The 27,330-nt window shown below is 43.5% G+C and overlaps 1 protein-coding gene and 1 pseudogene across 1 annotated transcript; one reads left to right on the forward strand and one right to left on the reverse strand.

Moving 5' to 3' along the window:
- Positions 1-1,584: 1,584 nt before the first annotated feature.
- On the reverse strand, positions 1,585-2,499 carry LOC146176388 (sulfotransferase ssu-1-like; annotated as a pseudogene).
- Positions 2,500-9,661: 7,162 nt separating this feature from the next.
- On the forward strand, positions 9,662-27,145 carry LOC146176389 (amine sulfotransferase-like). Its single transcript, XM_084581296.1, has 3 exons — positions 9,662-10,200; positions 22,779-22,946; positions 26,692-27,145. Exons 1-3 carry the CDS (start codon positions 9,662-9,664, stop codon positions 27,143-27,145), a joined length of 1,161 nt encoding a protein of 386 aa, XP_084437422.1.
- The last annotated feature ends 185 nt before the right edge of the window (positions 27,146-27,330 follow it).

Consider the following 27,330-nt stretch of genomic DNA (forward strand, 5'->3'; position numbering starts at 1 on the left):
AGACCTGCCATTCTTGTGAAGAACGGGCCGCAGCAGAAAATGCTTGCCCCTTATCATTACAGTTTTTCCAGATCATGCTCGTCGTAGATCCTAAGAACTTTATCGCCTTCTGCCTTTCGAGCAAAGATGCGCCCGTCTTTCTGCCACACAAAAGCATAGTTAAGTTCGGTTCCTTTCGAGCGGGCTAGCCAGAGTAACCGTTTGTTTTCCGGAGTTAAGTTGTCAAGAAGCTTCACGTCTGAGTCTTTTTCGCTGAGAAGAGTACGGCATTCCATCCATTTCTGCTTTAGGGGTACCTGACGAAATCGAGCAATGATGACTGGTTCCTTACCAGACTTTGGTGGCAAGCGATGTAAAGCTTCAAGATCCGAGTCTTTTATCAATGGGAGTTGTAACGAAGCCGCTAAGCTATTCATTTGCTCAAGAAGGTTTTCATGCTGTTCTTGAACAACACCATGCACTTCCATGTTCAGTCTGCGGTTGTATTGCTCCAGTTCATTCATCTGAAGCCTTATTTGTCTGGTCACAGGGGATTTTCCAGTTTCAATATTTTCTACCCTTTTCTTAAGGGCAGTCATGTCATTCTTTTGTTTCTCAAGACTTTCTAGCACAGTGTCATACTGGTCGGAAACTATAGTTTAATTGAACTTTCAAAACCGTCAACTTTAACAACGAGTTCACTAAGTGCGTCAACCTTGGCAACGAGGGGAAGAAGCAAAGAAAATTTGTCATTCAGGTCCCTTAGCAGGCGTTCAACATTTGCATTCTCAGCTGTTGAAGGAGTACCCCCACTTTTCTTTATTGCTGACTCACAAGTTGCGCCTTTCCAGGTTGACCTAAAAGAGTCACCTTTGTTACGAAAGCTCGACGCAGACACACTGGAACATTTTCCAAGGTGATAAGAATAGTTACAAGCGGAGCATACTAAAATCATTTCATCCTCAGTCACATCCTCATGGCAGGACAAACACTGCGACATGTTCGCAAAATGCGGGTTCTCTGAAGAAGGTCACCATCATGTCGTCTGTAAGGAACGTGTGAGAAATTATCGAACACAAAACGAGTACCGTAGCACTTTGCCCCACCAGGAGTACAACTGTACCGAAAGGACAACCACGTTGGGGTAAAATCCCGGCTCGTCTTTCACTTCCTCTTCAAAGCTGCTACATTATAAAGGACACGAGTGGCATTTATGATTATGATTTTATTGCATATATCACCAATAAGTTGTCTTTAGATACAAGTATAAATACATCCTTTGGCCCTTTAACTGCCAGCTTACAGACTAACATGCAGTAATGTACGAGTATCAATCAATCAATGAAATAAGTTAAAGGCGTCAAGCTATTCGGCGTTTCATCGCAGTAGGTACGCTTCAAGAGTGGAAGGCCTTAGGTATTTCGCAGGCCTAATGACCTTCTTATTGAGGTTAAACATGCAACGTTTCTCAAGAAATAGTTATCACTTATTAATCGGAGAACAGTAAAATTTATTTCGCTTTTTGTACATGTTCATTATATTTACTGTACGGCGAATGTTTGTACAGTAAACAAATTGCTCAGAGGGTGGCGTAAGGGTGCCTAATTAGGTAATGTCTGTGTTTTTCCATAGATGCATTACATCGCTGCCCAGCGTCTTTTCATGAATCCTCTTCTTTAGGCGCTTCACTTGGTGGCTGGAGAAGTGATTTCGCCAGTCTCCCACGATGCCTTTACGAACAAAATAACCATTCATGGTATTCTTGGTCGCTTCTTCGCCCATCGCTTCTGCTAACACTGCAACCCATTTCGGCAGCTTGACACCTGGTAGAGACTTCACGTCGTCGAACATTGACATCATGCTGTCGTTCACACCATCCTTCATACGCATGATGCTTATATTTTCAAGCACGTTATTGAAGTAAGATTCATTGGTGCGCAGTCTTTGCCCGTAATTTTCGCCGATGAAGTCTCCAACCTTCAGCACCAAGGCTTTTATGTCCTTTTTCAGCTGCTCGTACGTCACAACCAATACGTTTGGGTCATGATGGTGGTCGTACCAAGAACGAAGGTTGTCGAAGTAGTCACCGAAGGTCACCTTGCCTTCTATGAACATGTCGAAGAACTCGTCGACGGTACCGTGCTGGAAGTGACACTCTGGCATGTCCCTCGTGTGGTAGAAGAAAGCGACACAGCAGTCGTGAGGATTTCTGGCCATATATATGTACTTTGCCTGCTTGTAATAAGGCTAGAACGTAAAAGTCATGTGGGTTTTGATCGGTACTGGACGCCTCATATTCTCTACCGCTTCTGCTCCTTGAGTTGGTTTCGAGGAGGAGGCCGGTTGTTTATGATATTGTAGAACATATGCGCTGCATCCAAGTTTGCCACATTTTGGGTAGCTGATGATGAACAAGTCTCCGGGCTGCGGATTGTAGAGAAGCGCGGAACAAACAGTTTCTTCAGGGAAGCTACCACTGTTGTAATAACCGTCAACCTCCCGATACTGTGAATCCGTCATGGCGCATGAGAAGGACCTCTGGGCACCTACCCATAAGCAAGATGTTAATTTATTTGAAAGAATAACGTTGCGGCAAAAAGAAGTCTAACGTTTACTTATTATTATTATCAGTGAGCATGGGATTCTAACAAGCCTTGCTTTATTTCATTCCATAAAAACCTAATCCTGTGGCATTAGCGTTTCATTTTCCCTCTGAAACAACAATGGGGCAAAGAGTATAGGTGACCTAAGCCTAAATTTACTGGATTATATCTGCAGTTCACCACGTAATTGTTTCCGTCTGCGCACTCTACCCTTGAGCTTGAGTGTACGACTTACGACTTAAGGCTCCATACTGTCTTTATCTAACCTCTTGCATAGTTTGCGGTGAAGCCGAATTGACGACTAAATATAAACCGTAAATATGCGCCTCTTTATTGGATTCACGCCTTTTGTAAATGAATTGTTCATAATATTAACCCAGACGAACACAATGTGGCCTAAACAGTAACGCGACTGATATACAAGCGTAATGAGATTCATATCTGTCGAGTATTCTTCACTTTTCTAGAAATCTTTGCTTTAGCGTTATATAGGAAGTAAGGCTATTTCAGCTATTCGTGGATTTTTGTATTATCAGAAAGCGCTAGGACCAGCCATGTTTTATTAAAGGTCTCAGAAAAATGGCCGTATATAGAGTCAACCTTGTTGCAGAACTTTTTCATGTTTAGCTTTCTCGGCCTTCGGTATAACGGATATAAAAACACACTACAAGGTGTTATTATGAATACGACGATAGGAATATTCTGACCTCGTCTAACATCGTCTAGCGTATCGTCTTCGGTTTGTAGTTTGCTCAGCACTTGTAACGATTATCTTAGAAAGCCACAACAAACCAGCGAGGTCAGTCTCAGTTAATAGCTATGTGGAATACTTAAGATAATATTACAAGCAAAATAATGGAAATTATTTAAGTTGACAATTCCTAGAAACGCATTGCTTTTTGAGTTTTTAAGGTGCTCGCAACTACCAGTTTCAATTGGCTTACAAACCACAGCTTCCATTTTTGATTATCAATAGCATATAACTATCCAGGCAAAACCTGCTCACATATTCATTGGTATGCTGCAGTCATGTATATGCGACAAAATGATGCTCATCAACAATCTAGCGGTAAAAAAATGCGCTCGTCGGAAATTTTCAGGTATAACCCGTAATGACGAAATTTCATAGGTAAAAAAAAGGTGGATCTGTCGTCTGAGCGGGGATTAAACTTATCCAAGGCTTAATTACAAATGTTTGGTTTATGTTGCTTTCCTTGAATATTTGATATAGCTTAAAATTTCGGATCATGGAAAAGAAGATTACTAAGGACTTGGTATTTCTAAAGGGCTGTGTTTTGTTTCAGTGTTGTTTTCTTGTTTTCGAATGTTTCATAAACAAGCTCTAAGTGAGTTCTTCTCTGTGGGATCATTTTCGCTATAATTGGCGCGTGTATTTTGCTTAGGATTATAAAAACTATGTTTTTAGTAATATAATATAAAGTTCCAACCAGCAAAGAAGTGAGAGCGGCAAAGTACAGCCCGATTCTGAGAATCTTTGATGCTAAGCTATTCCTTGATTCCTCTTTGCGATATACCTGACTACAAAAACGCTTTGATTTCGCACTTCACAAATAAACAACGCTCGCCTGTGATGCGATACTTACAGTCGTGAGCAAAAGTGGTATACAACACTCAGCCGCTGACAGAGCTCGCAAAAACTACATCTAAATGCCATCTAGCGACAGCGTAAGGGACAGCGACATCGACACATAAATGTGGATAAGACGGGGCATCGCCCCTTTTGCTCCAGTCACAGATAGCTGTTGCTAAATGAATTTGGTATGCAGTTTTCCGGACCTCCGGCGCTGACTGAGTGTTGTAAAGCACTTTTGCTCACGACTGTACATTCGCAGTAGTACACTAAAATACTACAATACTAGAAGTCGACAGTGTGCACTGCAACTGTCTAACTTTTTTCTTCATGGCGTTGTGTTCACAGTGGGTGCAATATTTGCACTGTATTCTGGCTACTGCTGGTACTCCTCAGCCAGTCTTAGTGATCCAGACTGTAGTGGTGTTCTGTTAGAGACACAATGAGGTTGTGGGCTCAGCGCGCTCTAGCTTGCTTGCGTCTAGATAGAGACCCTATGGTACAGCACAGTCTTGCAATTCATTAAAGCGTTGAATAAATACCCTTCTGTTGTTTAAACAGTTAGCTGTTGTGCACTATTCGGTGCCTACAGGATTACACGACTACGTAGACGCGCTGGACTCATATATTGTCTTTCCTCTCAGCGTATTTTTTAAATGCTTGCCTTTTTGTTTTTAATACATTCTCAATAACTACAACTCTATAACCTTCAAAGCAAATGGGACCATTAACTATATGAACGGATTTCCAAATAGTGCAAAGTGTAAAGAACGAATGCAGCCTTGTTTGAGCATGAAGCAACACTGCACCAAGGACATCTTCTATGGAAAGGTCGCTTGTAACAAATTTCGAGACAAAGAAAGGATACAATTTCTAATAAACGAAATTAAAATGGCACATTTACTCTTAAAGCAAATTTATCTAATTTCCCCTCTAGCAGATCTATTGCGGTGAATCAAGCAGTTTTATTTTAGGTGTTTAGAATTAGTCTCGCATCATCTTATCGGCCTCTCGGAAGCAGTTATCCGCTTAAATGATGTGCATACTGGTCTCAGGTATAGTTTCTAAGGCACTCACTTTTTGAGCGGAGAAATAATGGCCTGCAATGTCTACCAGTCGTTCCTGTATGTGTTTCAACGCAACTGAATGTCTGCAGGTTGTCTTCCTTCGTGCATACCTACCGTAACCCTTCTGGAGTAAACTAATCGTACAGCCTTTTTTGTGGGCACTTTACAGGAAAACGAACAAGAAAACAAACGCCAGAGGGAGCACATGTACAAAACAAGGCAGGTGCCATTTTATATCCGTCGTTTTTATTAACGGCTGTTTTTGAGGCAGAAGCCATGAAAATGTTTTTGCCTGCCACTTATAGAGAATGCTCTGAACTTAATAACACTTGCTATTCCGGGGATATCCAAGAAATCGAATTTATCAACGCCAGCACTTTGGCAACTGGCACTGTTAATGCTACACAATGACTATTGGGACCATGACCGCGTCTATATAGATGGCTCGGTAACTCCTACTAGTTTTGCCTCCGCCCTCGTCATTCCTGCTAGACAAGCAAACGTTTACTAATATAGCATAAAACTTCCTCTAATGGAACAGAACTGGCCGCAATACGTGCTGCTCTAAAGTATATCTGTGAACAAAATCATCAAACATGGGCGCATTCTGTGACACTAAACCTGATCTACAATGTCTTCAATTGGTCTTGAGCCATGGCGACCATGAGCAACTTGTAGCCGAGGTACGACATCTGCATCACCAGGCTCTACAAGGGGGTCACGAAATCATCTACCAGTGGCTACCAGGCCACAGTGGGATATTTGGCAACAACGTAGCTGACAATGCTGCTAGATCGGCTCATGATACAACCAACATTATCCAGACATCTTCGACCGCACGCCCGAAGCATGGCTAGACAGCCATAGTCTACGCCTGGAGGCTAACCATCCCTCTCACACCACTTTAGCCAATTACTTCAACTGCAGATACCATTCGGCCTCCCCGGCGGTCATGCTACAATGTTGTGTCGCTTGTGGCTAGGTGTGGCCTTTACAAATGCCTATTCCCATCTCATCGAATTTACAGGCTCTCCAACGTGCAACCATGTGGTTGTGATGAAGCTATTGCGCATATACTTTATGACTGCCCTCAGTTTGATCGTGAGCGTGCCTTCCTGGCTGCTACAATCCGCCGCTTGGATTCTCGCTCTTACTGAAGCTGAGGTTCTGGGCTCTTGGACGACACCTTCATCAGAAAGGAAAGCAGTGGTGAAGGCGTTCCTTAAGTTCTTAAAGGACTCGGGGTTGAGTTCTAGACTTTACGTGTACGCTCTGTACTCCCTTTTACTATAGATCTCTGGACATACGACAGACCCCTTATCTTGGCGCTCTTTCTTTCCTTTTTTTCTCTTTGTTCCTCTCCCCACATCTACGGTAGCCTACTGGGCCTCGCCTGGTTAAACTCCCTGTATTTCTATTTTACGATATTTTTCCTAACTATCAATGATTTTCTGAAGCTATGCCTCGAAAAGGTTGCATAGTACGATTTCTATGCTGTTAAGAAATGAACGCTGTTACAGATCGGTTAGTAGACTGAGGAGTGCTGTCAGAAGAGGCTTCAGTTGCCGTCTGCCGTCTTCGGCAACGGTAATCCACTTAGCCTCCGAGCGACTTCATCAGCTCGTAGCGGAGGCTAATTGCCCCTGTATATTGTATCCGTCCTCATATGTACAAAGCTACTCGCAAAGTTTACTTAATTACAAACAATAACATCTTAATTTGCAAAATAAGAATAATGAATATCTCCTTCGTCCTCAAAATTTTCTTCTCTGAGCTAAAGCAATGCCACGTAGTCGGACGAGAGGACAGCGCCGGTAACTAGCACATTTCATGCTCGCATGCAGTCTTCATTACGAGAGAGGAAGTTTTTGCTTCTGCAGTGAAAATTTACGTTTTCTTTAAAAACAGCCTTTTTTCCTCTAAGTTCAGCGACAGCAAGAAGGAAGACGCAGGCAAGGAAACAACACAGATAAGAATCAGCAATAAGAAATATGGTATGCGTCGGGACACTGTTCTTGCTTTATAAGACCTACGTACGACCAATACTTGAATTCGGCTCCATTCTCTTTTCTGGGTGTCCAAGGTACAAGCTTGAGCCCCTGATTGTTTTAGAACGACGAGCTCAGCGCCTTTGTTTAGGTCTGCCCAAATCAGCGGCCAATGCATTGCTATACTTGGAAGCTCGCATACCTAATCTAAATTCGCGGTTTAAGCTTCTAACTGTGCGAAGATATTTAAGATTTTTGGAGCCAGTCCCTGGAGTGGATAACCCCATATTTACTTCGATCCCATCATACTTCTTTGATAATAACTAGGCCTAGGTATAAGCTTCCTCAGGTTGTGTTTACTAATTCCCTGCTGTCGAAACTTTCAGTATCAGTAACATCCTTAGTACAAGTTGACCACCGGCGGCCTGATACTATAATTTCATTTGATGACACCCTCCCAGGGAATGCTAAGCATTTGTCTGCCAATGTATTAAATGTCCTTATAGAGGATTACCTAGACAATTTTCCGAGCCATATTGCCATTTAACAGATGCGTCTAAGCAGGATGAAAAAGCAGCTATTGGCTTATACTCCTAGGCTCTTGACTGGAGTTATCCATTTCGGGTCCCAGACTATACGCCGATTTTCGCTGCTGAGTTTCTGGCCATTGAGTTGGGCTTGACTAAAATCTCTAGTAATATTTCTAAGGTTATTTTTCTTTCTGACAGCCTATCCGTGCTGTCATCGCTCGAAAATTTGAAGGGCACTCTGCTTTACCGTTCACTTTATTTTTTCCTTCCTCCTCACATTTCAGATTTGCGTTTTCAATGGGTCCCAGGTCACTGTGGCATTACATATAATGAAAGGGCAGATTTTTTAGCAAAATCCGCTCTAAGTGGACCTCTTGTTCCATTCATACCTAATACCGTTTACTTAACTTTAGCATGATTTTAAAATTTCCAACGTCTCTATCACCTCAGTAACGAGCCTCTCCTTTCTGCACCAGATTACCAACACCTCAGATGGCCTTGGCGTAGCTGCATGTGTGTTTCAAGGCTATGTGAAGTGTCTGCGACTCTCTTGCGCTGCAGGTTACCGAAACTAAATCTGTATTTATCTCGTTCGGGGCTATCCGCTACTAACCTCTGTGAGCCTTGCAAAGAATTTGAATCCATAGATAATTTTTTTTCTCTTCTGCCGGAAGTTCGCATCTCTACGCAAAATTTACTTAGCAACTCCCCTTTCGTGATTAGGCCTTCCACTAACCATTCCAGTTCTCTTCTCCTTCGGAGCAAGCGTCAAGGAATATGCCTTAAAACCAGTTTGCGATTTTATTCATGATTACATAATTTCAACAGGTAGATTCCTATGCTAGGTACGATTTCATTACCTTTTCTTTTCCTTTTTATTTTTTCCAAATTCTAGTTAAATATTCATATTTATCTGAATACTCCAGTCCTTGAACATAAATATTTACAATTTACAATGCACCCTGGCCAATTCCGCGCTCAGGTTATCATCATCATCATCAACAACACAGCATTGCGACTGATTTGCTCAAGTTTCTAATATCTCAATTCTGTAGTATGCAATCTAAGAAACTGTAATCGCCGCCTCGTCACGGCCAATCCCCCTTGTGGATATTCGCCATTTTTATGAGGGCACCAACAACAGGAACATTTCGGCTGAGGACATCATCAGCAAACTGAGGATGAGCACATATCGATGAGGTAAGAAGAAGAAGAAGACGCACGCGGAAACGTTCTTCGTCTGTCTTCGGAAGCCGGGTATTGAGGCTGTTGCCAGGGGCTGTTACCTGGGCACCCCTGGTGATAACGGCTACGCCCAACGGAGTTCCACGACAGGCACCTGCTACGACTGAACCCTGTTACTACAATATCGGCTGCCGTAGTGGTGAGTGCCAGATGCCTGTTTGCAAGTCTTGCCCTACAGCTTTCTCAAGCGTACTATATGTGGCCATAGTCTGGGCCGTTTACGCGCTAGCGTATACATATCCGCCGTATAGAGCTGCTGCCAATGTAGACGGTGGTGGAAAAACTTATGATGAAGACTTGAACTATGCTTTTACTGCACGACGGGACAGATCTAACGGCTCGGATTGCTGGCTCCCCTTGCGGCTCCTCTTTGGCATACATAGTATCTCTTTTATTATAGAAGCGCCTGATATGCGGTTCTTTTTCACACCCTCTTGAACAACACAGGTTCACCGTTAATTTTTGATGCCGACGCCGTACATGAACACTTGAAAAGTAAGCTGAAGGCCCCCGCTATGGCAGATAAGTTCACGCCAACTAGTTCTGAAACATTTAGAAACGCAGTAAGTGTGCTGTGTACCTCTTCTTTTCGTTCTTCGTTCATTGTCATACAAAATCCTCATTTTTATTTCGATGCAAACTGTTCACAGAGCACACAATGGAGAACAGTGAAGTGGATACCGACAGCACTTCCTGTTCAGACCCAGAGAGTTACTCGGAAGACGAGAACGCTGCCGCCTCTAACCCTGCCGCATCTTGTCCGGGCATACGTGGCAGTGGATCCATGCTTCAAGCTCTGCTTGAGCCCAAGCTGGAACAGCTGCTGCCTCAGGACAAACAACAGGCGGATCGCAATGAGGGAAGTTCTATCTCAGACCCAGGCCCGCCGTCCGAGGTGGACGCCTTGTATGCCCACAACTTCCTGGTAGAGGAGACCTTGCTGTCAGCGCTAGCATACCAGCCTCGACCGAGCGATGTGTTTACCGTCAGCTATCCCAAGTGCGGCTCGACGCTCCTCCAGTTTCTGGTCTTTGGCATCTACAACCGAGGCCAGCCCAGCACAGACTTCCATGAATTCGCCGTACGGTCCCCCTACCTGGAGTGGCTAGGCGCCAGGGCGGCTTTGGAAATGCGTCGGCCCGGAGCTATCAAGACGCACCTTCCGTTCGACAAACAGCCGTACAACCAGCAAGCCAAGTGAGTACATCAAGTGGTAATGAGTCAATTTTCGGCTCCATCCTCTTTCCTGCATTTTGTACATTACTACGGAGCTGCACATTTAAGATACGTAGTTAATCTGCTCAGCGAACGCGCCAGTAATATTGTGGTAGCGCAAACGACTGCGCTGGGCTCTATTTTAAAACGGAAGCTCCACTGGTCCATGTACAAGCCAGAGTGTCGTCTGGCTCTAAGTCTGCGACCTTTGTCCAGAATAACGTCAAACGAAGCACGCCACAAAATTGACATTGTATGCCTTGTATGACTATGTCATATGAATTTGGCATTTCACCTTTAGGTAATCTTCACCATAACTTGAAGCTGTCACAATTATGGAACAATGGAGCAGCGCTGAACTTGGCAATACGTTACGATACACGCATACTAAACAACAGGGTGTATGTAGCGGGAATGTGTGCAGGATGCATAGCTGCATCTTACGGAAGCAAGTGTTAAAAACACCAGGCCTCCTCCGATCACTTAGCAGACATTAATTGCTTCCGCTCGTTATAACCTTGTTTAAGTAAGATGAATCCTCTGGCATTTTTTGACTGTCAAAATATTTTGTGTTTTTTTTGGGGGGGAAGCCTCACCATATTATATGTCTATTCACACAGCGCACAGTACTTCACTGAGGAGTTAGTAAACAGCGCACTTGGGTTTGAAGTGCTATGTTTGGCCAAAAGGCTGTTGCCCCCATACGCTATTATGAGGGCTAGCCGGATGTTGCAAATTTCTCTTGGCTTTTGACGGCTTGCTGTCTTTCGATAGCCAGTTTATCACTTAAAGCAAAAGAATAAAAACGTGGAGGCTTTTCGGAAAACACGTAGTAATCGAAGTGCTGAACGATTCCACTGAAGCTTCCGGGATATAACATTCCATGTTGGTATTATCAGCCCTGCCTGACAACAAAAAAATTAGCGACAGACTGAAGCGATGGCCTTGTGGAAGAGCAGCCGCCTACCATTCAGGACGTGCATGGTTGGATCTCAGGTTATAATCGGCACTCACCCGTTTTACGAATTACTACATTTTTCCAGGTTTTGGTGTTCGGCTCTTTTAGGCTAAAATACTTAGATACAAGGTCTCTGTCCACACTGTTGCGCTGACGTGCTAGACATTGCTTCCGCCGTCAGACAACCATGATATCTTCGTAGGGTATACCCATATGATACTCTTGTTACATCCGTGGCACAGCGCTCCACTTCGCTTCAGGAGAGGGGTTGAAGGGGGGGGGGGGGGGGGGAGGGCGCTGTGTTAGATGTTCTATATAAAAGATACAACCTCGAAGAGCCAAAAACAAGAAAACAGATAAGAAAACCAAGTCTGTAAACAACTCTGTGTGCGTTATCTGATGTCACCCTAAAACATAAATCAGAGCAGCGAATTGCTGTGCCGGTTGGTTCATGTTTACTAGGAAAACAACAGCAAAAAAAAGGTGAAGGACAAGAGGAAACACGAACGCACACAGAGTCGACGGATTTACAACTGGTTTATTATTGCCACGAACACATACTTATAATCACCTTCCTGCGCAAGCGCACATGCAAAAAATAAAACCACCAAACATACAAGGTGATGTAACTCAAACACCTGATAAAAACCGGCACTCTCTCTCGGTGATAACTACAGATGAATCACTCATGCAAGTCAGCTCATTCGTTTTGATTATAAATGCCTCAAAAAGCTCGCGCTCGTGCTTAGTCTTTCCCCTACGCATTATTATGATGCGGTGAAACAAAAGCAGATATCGTTTCTTTCATTCCTTCGTATCTAAAGACGTAGATTTGAGTTCTTACCTTTCTGTTTTTTTACATTGTATTGAGGCTTATGTAGGCGCTTCAAGGAAGATATGAAAGCCAGTTTCAATGTAGTATTAATTTGCAAAGAAGGATACTAAAACACCGAAAGTAGAATAGCTGATTGAAGTTTTTCTCTGTCATTATAAAGGCTGACCTTCCTGCGAAATACAGCTCTCCATTAACGCTGTTTGACGGCGATTAGCAAAGTGACATGTAAGAAACGTTCGTAAGGCTAGAATTCCCGTCTCATGATAAGTCTTTGAAATGAATCGTTAATACATTTCGCTAACTCACACAACCGTGGTAGCTGGTTTTGACCATGTCATAAAAGTCGAATTTGGTTAGTGGTGGAACGCAAAGCACCCGTGTATTGAGCAATGTCGATTTACGAAAAAGAACAACAAGGTGTTGAAATAATTCGATCCATTTATTCCAGTTTTCTTCGTGCCCTGAGTTTTTATAGCACTTAAGCTCCTAAAAAAATCAAACCAAATTAAGAAAGTAGCGTGGTCTTCAGGCGCAGCCTCTCAGTGTACAACATTCTGTAGCCAGTACTTCGTATACCAATCTTTTAACTTCCCGTAGACACAGTCGATGTCAATTTAGCTTTGTTCAGCCCAGTTAGTCTGTTTGATTTTATTTCGTGGACACTAAGGAAACTTTTGAAAGTAGTGGCATCAAGGTAACACGTGATGGCCTTACCTGAAAGATAAAAAAATTCGCAATCGAAATACAACCAACAGAAAGTGCGGCCTCACTTCCACATTATAGGCGTTGTCTGCTAACAGCAAAGTAATATTTTACGAGGCGGACGCGAATTAGTAAGCTAAAGCCTCAGTGGCCTTGTAACGTGCCGCTCTTTAGCGTTTTTTTTTATTTTATATTTATTTCTGGCTGGAGCAGTGAGCGGAAAGACCGCTGCTCGTTTCCTGAACACACAACCTCGCGTGCCTGGGGTGAGAACAAAATAGGAAGACACCGCACTTTCCAAAAAGACAGAGAAACTAGACCTTGTCGCCAGGATCGCCGAATGTCTAGTTCTTACCCAAAAATCAGCCGATTTAACAAATGTTTACGCGGTTTCGGTCCAGTGTGATACACAACGAAAAACAAAACTGTTTAGAAGTAACGCCATGAAGTCATGATTCTTATAGCTGCGACCACCGAGATAACGTTACGCCGGAAAATCTTCTACTCTCATCGTTCTTTTCGTGTGAGCGCAAATTGCTTAACTGCACATGGTAGCAGCAAAGTTCTTTTGTAAACTTGAAGCTACAAATAATTAAAGCTTATTTTTTTATTAAAAACGTATTCCTGATCTCAGTTCCCATGAAAATAGTTCAGAGAGGAAACTGGATGAAAAAAATATCCCAGCCCAATAAAACCCATCGTTCGCCGCCACATCAAGACAAACACTGTCGCCTTGTTTTTTGTTGTTGTTGTTGTTTTTTGTTTACTGAGGGAGCTTGAAAACGGTAATGTGCTGAAGCCCCTTTGTAAATTTTCTACCATTTTTCTCTATATCAAAACGCGTCGAGCCTTTAGAGGCAGCCCCTTCTTGCAGGATTGCAAAAGTCATGAGGGATGGTAGGGATGGAGGGCTGCCTTCCGAGCCAGAATTCTACATCGAACGCAAAGCAAAAAATCATTGCCATTCACCAATCCACCTACAAACCGAAATTTTATTCATTACTTAATGCTCCATCGCTAATTAATTTTACTTTGTCTGTCATGTACGTATTGGAGCGGAGGTTAAACTCTCTATCTGTCGAGTTTACCGACTCGAAGAAATACAGGAGAATTGCAAGCAATAGATGCATCAGTCGGAACACGTAAGTGCCGCAGTTCTCAACCACCGCACCTGGCGTGGTGATTCAGCTTCTACAAATGTCGCATGCTGAAAACCGATTGCCGGATTTAGTCATAAATTCTGCTTCTGCTTTATGGTTCATCAGAAACGTAAAAAACATTTCCAGCATTAAATTTCCAACAGGCTGAAAAATATCAGGAAGGTTCAAAACATTTCAGCACTCTCTGATATACCGTCGCTCACGCTATAAAATGACGGATGGGAAATCCTTCAGTTCAGTTCAGTCGTTAAGTCGTGTCCGACTCTTCGTGACCCTATGGACCATGTCACGCCACGCTTTCCGGTCTCTAACTATCTTCCTAACATCACATAACTTCATCTGCAGCGCCTCGAAGATGCCATTTAACCATCGAATTCGCTGCCTACCCCTTCTCCGGCGACCCTCAACCTTTCCCAACATCAAATCTTTCTCCAGCGACTCCTCTCTTCTCATCAAATGACCAAAGTAGCTGAGCTTTAACTTTACAATTTGACCCTCCAATGAGCAGTCAGGGCTTATGGTTGACATTATCGACTTATTTGATCTCCTGGCAGTCTAAGGAACTTTCAAGAGTCTCCACCAGCACCACAATTCAAACGCGTCAATTCTTCGGCGGTCAGCCTTCTTCACAGTCCAACTCTCGCATCCATACATCACGACTGGAAAGACTATAGCAAGAGTTATACGGATCTCGGTTGGCAGACTAATGTCTCTGCTCTTTACTGGCGGTCAAGGCTAACCATGGCTCTCTTTCCCAGAAGCAGGCGTCTCCTAATTTCATGGCTGCAGGCTCCTTCCGGGGTAATCTTGGAGCCGAAGAAGAGAAAATCTGTCACAGCTTCCACTTCTTGTTCCTTGATGCTCCAGGACTTGATGGGGCAAGACGCCTTGATCTTTGTCTTTTTAATGTTCAGTTTAAGACCAAACTTCTCACTCTCTTCTTGTATGCGCATCAGAAGTCTGTTGAGTTCCACTTCACTTTCTGCCTTTGAAGTGGTATCATCCGCGTATCTAAGGTTGTTGATACGTTTTCTACCAATCTTCACTCCAGCTAGACTCGTCCAGACAGGCCTTCCTCATGATGAACTCAGCATATAGGTTAAATAGGCAGGGCGACAGTATGCACCCTTATCTCACTCCTTTCTCAATGGAAAACCAATCAGTAATACCATGCCCGGTTCTGACTGTGGCCTCTTGCCCTTCATACAGTGTCCTGAGGAGACAGATGAGGTGAATTGGAACTCCCATCTCTTGGAGAGCTTGCCACAATCTTCGGTGATCTACGAAGTCAAATGTTTTCGCATAATCAATAAAGCAGAAGTAGATGGGTTTCTGGAACTCCCTTGCTTTTTCCATATCCAGCGTAGGTTGGCAATCTGGTCTCTAGTTCCTCTGCCCTTACGAAACCCAGCTTGCACGTCCGGAAGCTCCCGATCCACATACTGCTGCAGCCTACCCTGGAGGAATTTCAACATCACCTTGCTAGCATGCGAAATAAGCGCGATCGTGCGGTAGTTGGAACAATCTTTGGCACTGCCTTGCTTTGGAATATTGATGTAAACTAACCTCCTCCAATCCTGTGGCCACTGCAGGGTTGTCCAAACCTTCTAAGATAATGTATGCAGAATGTTAACAGTGTTATGGTTGAGGTTTTGAAGCAACTCAGCTGGAATGCCATCAATTCCGCTAGCTTTGTTCTCAGCAAGGCTGGCTAAGGCCCATTTAATTTCACTCTTCAGGATGCCTGGATCGAGATCAGTAATCACAACCAACTTATGTTGGGTTTGCACATCTGGGTCCTTCTTGTACAGTTCTTCTGTGTATTCCTGCCACTTCTTTATCTCTGAGGCTTCAGTGAGGTCCTTACCTCGTTTGTCCTTTATCACGCCCAGCTTAGCACAGAAGCCTCCTTTGATATCTTTGATTGTCTTATACAGAGCTCTTGTGTTCCTTAATTGGCTGTTGTCCTCAACTGCTTGGCACTGTATGTTCAGGAAGGCATTCTTATCTCTCCTTGCTATTTTCTGAAAATCCGCTTTGAGAACCTTGTATCTTTCTCTTGCCCCGATAACTTTTGCCATCCTCCTTTCCTCAGCTATTTGCAAAGCCTCTCCAGATAACCAGTTTGCTTTTTTTGCATTTCTTTTGCTTTGGAACTACCTTAGTATTGTAATATATTACGAACATCAGTCCACATCTCTTCAGGCTCTCTGTCTTCTAGATTTTATTCTTGAAATCGATTCCTCACTTCCACAGCATATTCTGATGGAATTTGATCCAGATCATACCTGTAAGACCTTCCAGTTTTCTGCGTTTTCCTCAATCGAAGCCTAAATTTGGCAACAAGAAGCTGATGATCGGTGCCACAATCGGCCCCAGGCCTTCTTTTTACTGCTTGTATAGCGATTCTCCATATCTGCCGGCAAAGAATATAATCGATCTGATTCCTGTACAGACCGTCCTGTGAAGTCCATGTGTACAGGCGCCTCTTGTGCTTTTGAAAATGAGTATTCGCTATAGTCAGGTTGTCTCTTGACAAAACTCTACTAGCCTCCGAGCAGCTTCATTTGGCTCACCAAAACCGAACTTGCCTGTAATTCGGGATATTTCTTCACTCCCCACCTTAGCATTCCAGTCTCCTATGAGAACAATGACGTCTGATGATGGAGTGCGGTCTAAAAGGCATTGCAGGTCCGCATAAAATCTCTCAACGTCAGCTTCTTCAGCAGTAGTGGTTGGTGCATAGACTTGGATAACTGTTATGTTGAAAGGGTGACCTTGGATCCGAAGTGAAATCATTCGCTCGTTTTTGGGGTTGTACCCTAGCACTGCTTTTCCCATTCTTCTGTTTACTATAAGAGCGACCGCATTCCTTCTCTTGGATTCGTGCCCACAATAAAAGACATAATGGTCGCCGGAATTAAATTCTCTCATTCCGGTCCACTTGAGCTCGCTGATACCCAAGATATCAATGTTCAATCTGTCCATTTCTCGCTTGACGACTTCCAGTTTACCTTGCGGCATAGATCTTACATTCCATGTTGCTATGTAATATATCTCCTTGCAACATCGGACTTTCCGGTCGCTTCCCGACACATCCACAACTTAGCGTCCTTTTTCATTTAGCCTAGCCGCTTCATCCATCCTGTAGCTACTAGGAATCGCCCCCTAATCAGAACGACTGTGCCGTTGAATCGATACTTAAGAAAATTTTCATTTTCTCTTTTGTCTTTAGCAGTCCTTACAAATTCGGTACCAAAATCAATGCTTGTACCTTCTTTTTCGGCGTTGTTGTCAAAAAAAGACGTCAGCTTAGTTCGGGTTGACCATCCTTTCTCCTGCACTGAGCAGCAACACAAAGCGCTCGTGGCTTTACGATTGGGCATTGCAAACGTCGCAAGTGAACGTTAAGTTTCGACTGTTCATCCTGCTGAGGTTATAAATCGCACACTACCATATTCCATGTTCTACAGGGGCTCTAAACGGCCCCGTTCCTTGACTGTGTAATGCTCATATTGCATCTTCAAGTTCTTGTTTGCGAACTCTGTGTTGGTTTTGACCGCGGGGCTGTACTCACTAAACGGTTTAGGAAGGTTGCTTTTATTCTAGGATATTGCGATCGTATTAAACGAGTGAACGGCAGGGAAAAAACGACATTAGTTTTAAATACTTTTACTGTTCTGTTTCAATTTCTGCTGGTGACATATAGGAAACTAATTTTCTGTCATCTTAGACATACTGGATTTATAATACGTTTCTGGCCCTTTGCTAATAAGTGAGCTTAATTGGCCTACGTTCGGTCTCTCATCACAAGCACTGATGTACTAAATGATTCCATTACAATGCCGAAATACGCTGAGTGACCAGTCACTGCCAGAGCCACCCCGTTCAGATCGAGGCGAAACCTAAAAGAGCGGCATTGTGCTGGGGTACATAAGCGCATTGTAATGTACCCAAGTGTTCTCAAATAATCTCGAGCCATCTACTTTGCACTCCATATAGCACATGTAGCTACATGGGATGAAGCTCAAAATATGCGATGTGTTCGTATTCGCAGAATACAGTGTAAACCACTCAACATCGTGCTTCGCCTTGACAACTTTTTTGACACGAATTTCCGACCAGAGTCTAGTCATTATTCTCATCGCTCGTTTCATATAGGGTCGTTTGAAGCAGAACATTTGGATAAATACAAGGAAAAACTACAAGCGCTGCTATATGTAAGCTTTATTTATATGTGTTTTTTTGGCGAGCCTTTCCCTTATTGCCACCTGTGAATGTAAGACAAGCATGCATGCCCTAATACCCTATCCCTTTAGTGTAAACATGCTAAACAGGTCCTAGGGAGAATATTACAGGGTCTTTTAAGATAGCTCTTAAGAGGTGCACGGCTAGATAGAGCCTAGTAGTAATTGTAGTAGTAGTAAATAGTGGTCATGTTAGTCATTACTCCTTAATACTAAGCATTTTTAGTCATTTGTTATCAGTTGCAGTTGTTACAAGTCGTCGTTAGTTATATTGGTCCTTACCAATTATTATTAGTTAAAGAACCCCAGGTGGTCGAAATTTCCGGAGTCCTCCACTACGGTGTCCCTCATAGCCTGAGTTGCTTTGGGACGTCAAACCCCACAAACCAACCAACCATCATTTTAGTCTTTGCTACTAATTTCTAAGCATTTGAGTCATTTCTACTCAAGCAAAGCAGCACTCGGGGGCTAGTTCGTTGGATATTTCAGGAAATTTCCGTGCTATGCTATATGCAGACACGCAAGAAAGCAAGAAAACTGACGTACACAGAACCGTAGTTGTCAATGCGTGCTTGTCCTGTGTACGTCAGTTTTCCTGCTTCCATGTGTCTGTGTACAGTGTATACCGCTTAAATGTCTTGAAATATCTGCTCAATTGTAGTCGTTATAGGAATATAAATATATTGGTCGTTACAAGTTATCAGTAGTCATTGCAAATATTGGTAGTCATTACAAGTCATTAGCAGGTCATTTTGATCATTACTGCTCATTACTAAGTTCTTTTTTCATTTGTAATCACTTGTTATAAAATACAAGTAATTAAAAATGATATTGTTCATTACTAGTGATTATAACCTTTGCCAATCGCTATTATAAGCTCTATTGATCGCTAACACTATCAATAATTTTTTCTTTTTCATTCGGTCTTTATATGGCGGCCATTTTCTGATGATGATGCCAGCAGTCGCGTTTGGCGGTCATTTTCTGCCAACACCCCCTGAGCCTAAAAAGGCTCTCACCTTAACAATAGGATGTGTCGGGATGACCGTTCGCCAACCAACAGCCTTTTCGTTTTCCAGCTGTTCAAGAACGTCACACTGCTTGCGCCAGCAGGTTTTGGCAGGCTCGCTGGCGGGGCTGTGTAGCATTCCGTGTCACAGAAGTTATTAAAGGCAGCACAGCTTGCGCCAGCAGGTTTTGGCAGGCTCGCTGGCGGGGCTGTGTAGCATTCCGTGTCACAGAAGTTATTAAAGGCAGCACAGCTTGCGCCAGCAGGTTTTGGCAGGCTCGCTGGCGGGGCTGTGTAGTATTCCGTGTCACAGAAGTTATTAAAGGCAGCACAGCTTGCTGACGCACAAGCGATATGACTGGCGAGAAACCAACAGAAACCAGTCATTGCTGGCGCTACACCGCGTTATAGTCCGAACTCAGGGCTGCATTTGAGACAAGACACTGAGGAACTATGTTGCATACCTAAAGATGCGAACACTCGCACAACATACTAGCCTAAAACATGTTTTGAAGATGTTTAAAGTCCGACCTGCATATGAAATGCAAGTACGTAAACGGCAAAGTCTGGACTGTGTGTGTGGAGTTCCGACGTCGTTGAATATGGATTTAAAAAAACCCGTAGGTTTGTGCTGCTATAATCGACGTTGCATCATCTGCTGCTTTATTTCCGCGCCAGAGAGATTAAAGAAGGAGTTGACATCTGGCACTCGGCTTCTTCTTTTACCTGTATCTCGAACCGTTTAGATTGTCGGGTATCATGTCTACATCTCACTACATTACACGTCCTTCAACTGGAGCAAACAAAACGCGTGAGAAAAACGAGTGACGCGATTGGAAGCACAAACTTCACAAGCGTGCGAAGGTTAGCGTCCATGCTCGTTTTATATCTGTGCTGATTAGTATGAATTTGTTTTCATCTTTTATCTTCACGCGTCTTCTTTCGGGCAAACAAAACTCCTCCTAACCAGTTGCTCCTCTCCAGGGAGTCCTTTTCTAATATGTTCCTATTTCACGTCAGCAATGTGTTCGTTAGTTTTTTCTATATGCCACCGCTTGATTTAACATGAATGGAGTAGCCTGCGTCACGTGGCATAGCTAATAAATATACACCAAACTTCCCCTCTGATTCAACAGGAGGTGGCTGAAGGTCACATTAATAGCAGGCTGCAGAGACACGCTTGTGTTCGAGACATGCGCATGACCCTAATCCGATATAGAACCTGAGCGCCCTGAGTTCCTCCCGCCCACCCGTTCATGTCTGTTCGGTTGCAATACAGGCAATATGCAGGGCACCCATGTGGTGTACTGAGGGAATTAAACGGTGGTTCCAGGTGGCCGAAGTTTCTTCCTGAGACATTTCTTTATGGGGCATGCAGTGTTTGAGTCCTCCAACACTGCATGCCTCATAGCCTCAGTCGCTTTGGAACGTTAAGCCGCATAAACAATACAAAGCTAAACCCAAGCTTTGGTTTTGAATAAAACCAGAATATACTGTCCTTTTATTCAGAAGTCGCTGTACATAAGCGTTCGTGTGCAGCGAATTGCTCGGTATAGTATTTCGTTACTGAAAGCTTCTGTAGGCATAAATGGCTACTAGTGAATCAAAAATACCATGATTTGAGCAGCCTTGGTCGTAACAAACACTCATGGGACACACAAGAAAGGAAAAGTACACTCCGTCTCAAAACAGGCCCCCGTAGTGGTGGCTCAATAGCTTGGGCGCAGGACCAAGGACGTGGCTTCGATTTCTACCTTGGCGGCCGCGTTTCTTGGAGGCAAAATGCAAGACACCTTGCGCTGTGCGATGCCAGTGCACGTTAAAAATGCCTAAGTAGTAGAAATTCTCCCATAATCCTTCTCTACGCCATTCCTCATATCATGTAGTGTTTTCGGGTCTTAAGCCGTATCTGCCATACCATATCTGAAACCATGTCACATCCAAATCATGAAATACGATACCATAATATGCGATGCCGTGCAATGCCAGGCTGTGTCGTGCCATGCATACCATGCCATAATTTGACATCATTGCATGCTAAAACTCTGGAAGCTTGTCTAAGATTTTTGCGCTACAATTAATTGTAATGCATATATTACAAAAATGAATATAATTAAACAAGTTGCAAACGTCCGAGTCATCTAAGTCGGTATGCAGGAAAACTATATAGGCAGCTATTTTTTTACGACAGAGCATGTGCTGTCATATGCGTTTGCCAACAAATGCACAATTCCACAAATGCACAATGCATGTGCTTTCCAGCATGTATAGATAATATAAAAAAGGAATCCAGGATTGGCTATTACGCACTCGTCTGTAATCGTTTTCGATTGCTTGAATTGAAATATTAGTTTATATTTTTGATCGCACTGAGGATGATTGGTGTTGGTTTACGATATGGCAGTCATGTACAATTTTTCTTCTGCTTCTACTTCTGAACTTCTGCGTGAGAGTAATGAATCCTTCAGCTATAAAATGGTAGTTTCTGATATGCATTCAGTCTTTACAAGTTTGTTTTTCTCTCGTCTGTCTTCTGTTTCTTTCTTAGCTTGAGGTTACTACTGAGTAGCGCATACCTTTCAAGAATAATCACCAACTGGATCCTGCGATCATCTTATTAGCCCCTTATTTCATTTTAGCTTTGAGCAACAGCTTTTAATATAGTGCATTTTAAGCTACTCCTTTTCAGCTTCGCATTTATTACCTGTAGAGCTTATTCACGTGAAGTCATTGTAGCTTTACTGGCAACCATGGTACGCACAACGCAACCGAAGGCCCTCGGTGAATCATGACATGGTGTCGGTAAAATCCGAGCTTTTATTGGACGGCGTTGCAAACGGCGTCTCAAGTGTCCGACAAATGAACTGCGCGCAGCAGGGAGGGCGTTGGTAGACCGGCACCGACGCCTCGGAAACATTTTTTGTGTGCTTTTATGCGAAGCATATTGCTAGAGGTAAACCACAGCCCTTCGTGACGGTTACACGCCGTGCAAAGAATGTGGAATGCTACGTCACACCACGTGACAAGCTGACGTCACGACAGAGGAGAGACGGGGGTCCAGCTCGCGCCGTCGGCTGCGCTTGCACGCCGTGCGGACCACGTGGTATGGTGACGTCACACCACGTGATACGCTGACGTCACGACAGAGGAAAGACGGGGGTCCAGCTCGCGCCGTCGGCTGCGGTTGCACGCCGTGCGGACCACGTGGTATGGTGACGTCAGACCACGTGATACGCTTACGTCACGACAGAGGAGAGACGGGGATCGGCTCGCGTCGTCGGCTGCGGTTGCACGCTGTGCGGACCACGTGGTATAGCCAAGGAAAGAAAAGTTTAGACAAGTGTAACCATGGAAAGCCGAGTTTAGCAATCAATATGCTTCGCATCTGACCAGGCTTAACCAAGCTAAGCCTCAGCCATTTTTTAGTTTCGATCCGCGCAACGTTATGGCGTCTCCACAAAACAGGGTTTCCACGACTGCCGCCTGCTAAGCCTGATAGTGAATAGAGTCTATAACTGAACAATTTTGTCCAATTCTCGCATTCAGGAAAATGGTGCGGTTTTCGGCTCTTCAGCTTCGTCCCCCAAACTTCTACCGTTCCAAGTACTACCGAGAAGGGATAGGTTCACTGCCTTGGCATTGTTTGCAGGTACATCTACATTGCCCGAAATCCCTTCGACTGCTGTGCCGCCTATTACACTCACATGAGGAACATGCCCATGACGCGCTCAGAGGCGGCAAGCTTCGACGTTTTCTTCGACGCCTTCCTGGACGGAAAGGTTATATACGGCGACTATTTCGACCACGTCCTCTCATGGTAGGTGACAAAAGGAACGCGAATTCTATCATCTGTTTCTTTTGAACCTCAGCAGTCTGAATTTGAATTTCGATGAAAAGTGTAAAGTTCAGTGATCATGTCTGAATTTTACAGCTGGTGATGCCGCGGCAGCGCTGACCAATATATTGCTATGACAAAATCTGTGTCAGGTGGCGTAAAGGATGACATCGTCAAAAGGAATCAAGTTCCAGAGTGACCCTGGGGGCGAAAATGAAGTTGTCTAATATCGATCACTTGCTGCATTCTAACAATAATGAAGGCCATTTCAGTGGAAGCGGTGATTTCACAACAAAAACACAACTTGAAACACACAGGCGTCGACGTCTCCGCTGAGGCTTTCAATTAAGCAGCCGTGTTTCGAACCAGTCCTTCGATAAGAAAGCGAGGCTGCACCACCAATCAATAAAAAATTATGATCACGCAGGCCAGTTTGCCGTGGCCATCACAAGTTTGAGTGCAGTGAAGTATATGTACGTTTTCCTACCTGACAACATGAGCCTGAATAGTCGCAGGTTGTTTTTATTTTCGCATAGATTGAGTTGGCTTTGGTTGACCCTTACAAAAAGTAGCCTGAAAACGTTGTAAATACCCTGTTTACCTCTTCTCAGGGAGTTTCGGAACTCGCTTGTGGTATAGTAGCCATGATTGGATGTTTATACAGTTAATGTAAAGAACATAACTAGCACGTTACCTGCAATAGCTCGAAGCTACATACAACCAACCTCAGCACAGAGATGCTACGAACTCTCATCCCCCAACAAATTTGCGACAGCGTTTTTATTGTGAGCTTGTGTTGCTCTTACATGCATTCATGTTCTTTCAACGTTGTGCAATGTATCCCGGGGTTTTTAGCAAAGTGAGCAGGGCGCGTTGTCATAACCTTTTTTTCTAGAAACAACACTTAAGGTATACTTTGTGACGACTAGTTAGGAAGTTGAAATAGCCATCCACTGAATTGTGCTTTGTAATATCACTTAGGCGCCGGCATTAATGTATACTAAAACCTAAATTAAGGTTTGCGGACCTATATCCAAATTTTGTTCCACCCGTCGATCATTTCCTGCATTAATACGCGATTCTTACTTCGATTATAAAATTCTGATCCCGGCTTCAACAAACAATTCAGGAATGCTGGGCGCAGAAGATCAGTTATCTGTAATATACGTCGCGTAGAGAAAAATGTTAACTCCACATAAAGATATGCGCACGAAAGGTTTCTTCAGCTAAACTCCCAAAAATGAAATAGACACATGGGCGATCAAGAAGACGATTACTATAATTCATTTTAGAAAGGAACTAAATTAGCTACTATAAAAGATTAAGAAAGGATGAAAAGGTTTTCCAGCTAATTAAAGGGCGGGCCCATATCAGAGAGGAAAGGCATTACTTTCTCCTTCCCATTCTGACTTAAAACATATGGTGAAGTTATCCAAATTTAGTTTTTGTCAAGAAATATACGATGACGTATTTTTCTCAGGGAGAAGATAATTTATTACAAAGCAGATAACTAGCTTCTCAGAAAAATAAGTAATGATATAAACCTAATTATTAGCTCTTGAAGTTTTTGCTTGCTATAACAATATTCGTGTGAAGCTTGGCGGAACTAGGAAAAGAACCACGGCTTTCGCGTAGTGGCAGAGGTTATTGCACCCACATTGTTTTCACACAGCAATTCACAGATATGAGTACTCCGAAATATCAAAGTAGAGTACTATTAAGAATTACATTGAAAATTTACATATTACTGCTACAATTCAAAGTCCAATGTGCACAAATATTGGCTGAGCAATTCGGCACCGCTAATTTGTTGCAGCTATAATTTATTATTTGCGAACAGTTCAGGTGTCAGCCTTATTGAGTGTTCTTCCCGGATGAAGATGACCTTCCGCCCGGCGCACCATCATACGAGCGCACAGTTTCAGATGCGCTTTTTGATTGTACGAGCCAAGAAGGCGCTTTCACTCAGCGCGAAATTGGATTGAAACAAAATTGATTGACTGCACTTGTGAATATTATCTGCAAATGTAATCAGCCAATTATCGTTAGGAGAATTTAAATTCTTTTTACACGAGGGGAATCATTTGATCGTGTCACCTAATAGACGTCATATAGATATATATTGCAACCCCGGATGTTTTTTCACCTTTATGAGTTAACGGCTGCCATTTTTATAAGGACCCTATTTATTCTGTACAGTAATAAACTGTACGAAGGCAAAATGCAAGTTATTTTTAAACTGTAAAAACTGAGCCCAATTTGAACGTGAAATTGTGCAACCGAAACCACAGATACTCCTTTGTGTGACATTGATGATAACATCATGGGTTGCATTGCTTAGCCGGGCGGGTCTTGCCGATATCAGAACTACCTCATTCAGCTCGCGCCTTTGGTGGAACAGTGTATTCAAACCGCGGATACAGAACCTGGATTCAATATCCTGTACAATACTCTTACAGCCAGAACAAAAGCTCCTCTAAGGGAGACGCAGTCTTGATAACACTGTCGTGCAAAGTAATCCGCGCACATGCGACCTTGTTGCTCGTTCTTGTCGCGGTGGACGGCTTTCACCTACCCGTCTACAAGGTCTCCGTTGCTAGAGAAATAATGGCCGACTACACCCGTCACAGCTGGAGTATGCGTACCCCGCACACCACAACAAAAGTTCAAGTAACGCATCACTCTAGCCTATAGCTCAATTCAGAACTTAAACGAGCGTGCACACGTTATGATACCGCAGAACCGCTTATGAATCCCGTGGCACACCGTAGAGTTCGTATCCGAAAACGTAAGCCGCGCTAAGCTGACAAATTTGACGTTAGACTTCGTAATACAATGCAGAAGACTTCTTTATATATATATATATTTTTTTTGCCATCTATGAACATCTAAACTTCCCGGCGTTGCTCTTTGAGGTGATAGTTGCCAGGAATACTCCGCATGTCGTCTTGGTTAACTTCGTACAGGTTGTTCTGGGCTACCCCGCGAATTTAACAAATAACCGTGAATAAATGTAGAAATATACACAATATGTAAGAAATTTTGCGTAAAATGAAACATACTAAAAGGGGCCAGTGAGCTCTTCATTCTTCTCTTTGTGACGCTTAAATATAGGAACGAATGTCAATCACTGGTCTGAGCTCATTAGACAAAAAGATAATTTTTCATATCCGTGACCACAACAGAATGGGCTCTGAGACCCATGTTAGCCAGCTATTGTGTTGCACGCCTGTGTTCCTTTTCTTTCTATCAAATGACTGACAGGCATTTTTTCATATTTGAATTTGCAGCTTCCTGATATAAGTTCTATATATAAAGAAATTTTTCCTTTGTTTGAAGCACTTGGCCAGTCCGACCAACGAGCTGTTCGTGGTGACAGATACTGCTAACTGTCCACGTGATACCGTTTCCGCTTCGGAGTCAGTTAAACTGTGTACCTTGTCTTGGCAGAAATATTTTTCTTTTTAATGTTTTGCACTGGCACATTGACTGCGTCCAAAATAACCTTGAATCAGGAGTTAAACGTTTAAACCTCTGAGTCGAGTGTGAAATGCACAAATACAGTTCTTCAGAAAATATTTCGTAATATTTCTTAACTCAGCTTATGCATCGGCAGTCTGTACGTTCCTTGTTATGTTCTCGCTCCCTTCGTTCATTTAATGAAGAAAGTTTTGAAAATCGTCCCGTTCCCTCTTCCTTCAACATATATTTTTACCTCCAATTCCAGGTATGACCGACGACACGACTCGAACGTGCTCTTCATCACCTACGAAGATGTCAAAAGCGACCCCGGGACTTGGACTCTCCGTATCGCCGATTTCATCGATCAGCAGTTCGCGCAGGAGATGCGTGCTGACCCGGTGCTTCTGTCGAACGTTCTTAACATTGCCAGCCTGAACGGCATGAACGCGACGTACGACCAGGGCGCGCGGTCCATTCTAGGTGATGAGCTCTCCATGGTAGTAGGCAGGGAGCCCATAACCCCTGCCCAATTCTACAAGGGCGTATTCGCAGAGGCCCTGGAGATAGCAGAGGGCTCGGACTTCACGAGAAAGCCCATATGCGGACTCTGGAAGGACTTCTTTCAACCAGAGCAAGTGCAGCGTATGAAGGAGTGGATGAGGCAGAAGACCACAGGAAGTGACCTCCTGAGCATCTGGGCTAACAGTGATCTGCCATAAAAAGTTTTTTCAGCATGTCCGCGACCTCTGCAATACACAACTGAATTCAGCAGTTTAACAATGAAACACACGTCCTCACTGGTACAGTGCAAGGATGTGTGGAAGCACTGCCATCTCATTTTCTGCACAACTAAATTCACATATTCCTCAAGAAGAGGGTCACATGGAAGCTACCGAGTGTTGCG

Source organism: Amblyomma maculatum, chromosome 10, assembly GCF_055883805.1.
Source record: "Amblyomma maculatum isolate TAMU_Amacu chromosome 10, ASM5588380v1, whole genome shotgun sequence".
Taxonomy (NCBI): Eukaryota; Metazoa; Arthropoda; class Arachnida; order Ixodida; family Ixodidae; genus Amblyomma; species Amblyomma maculatum.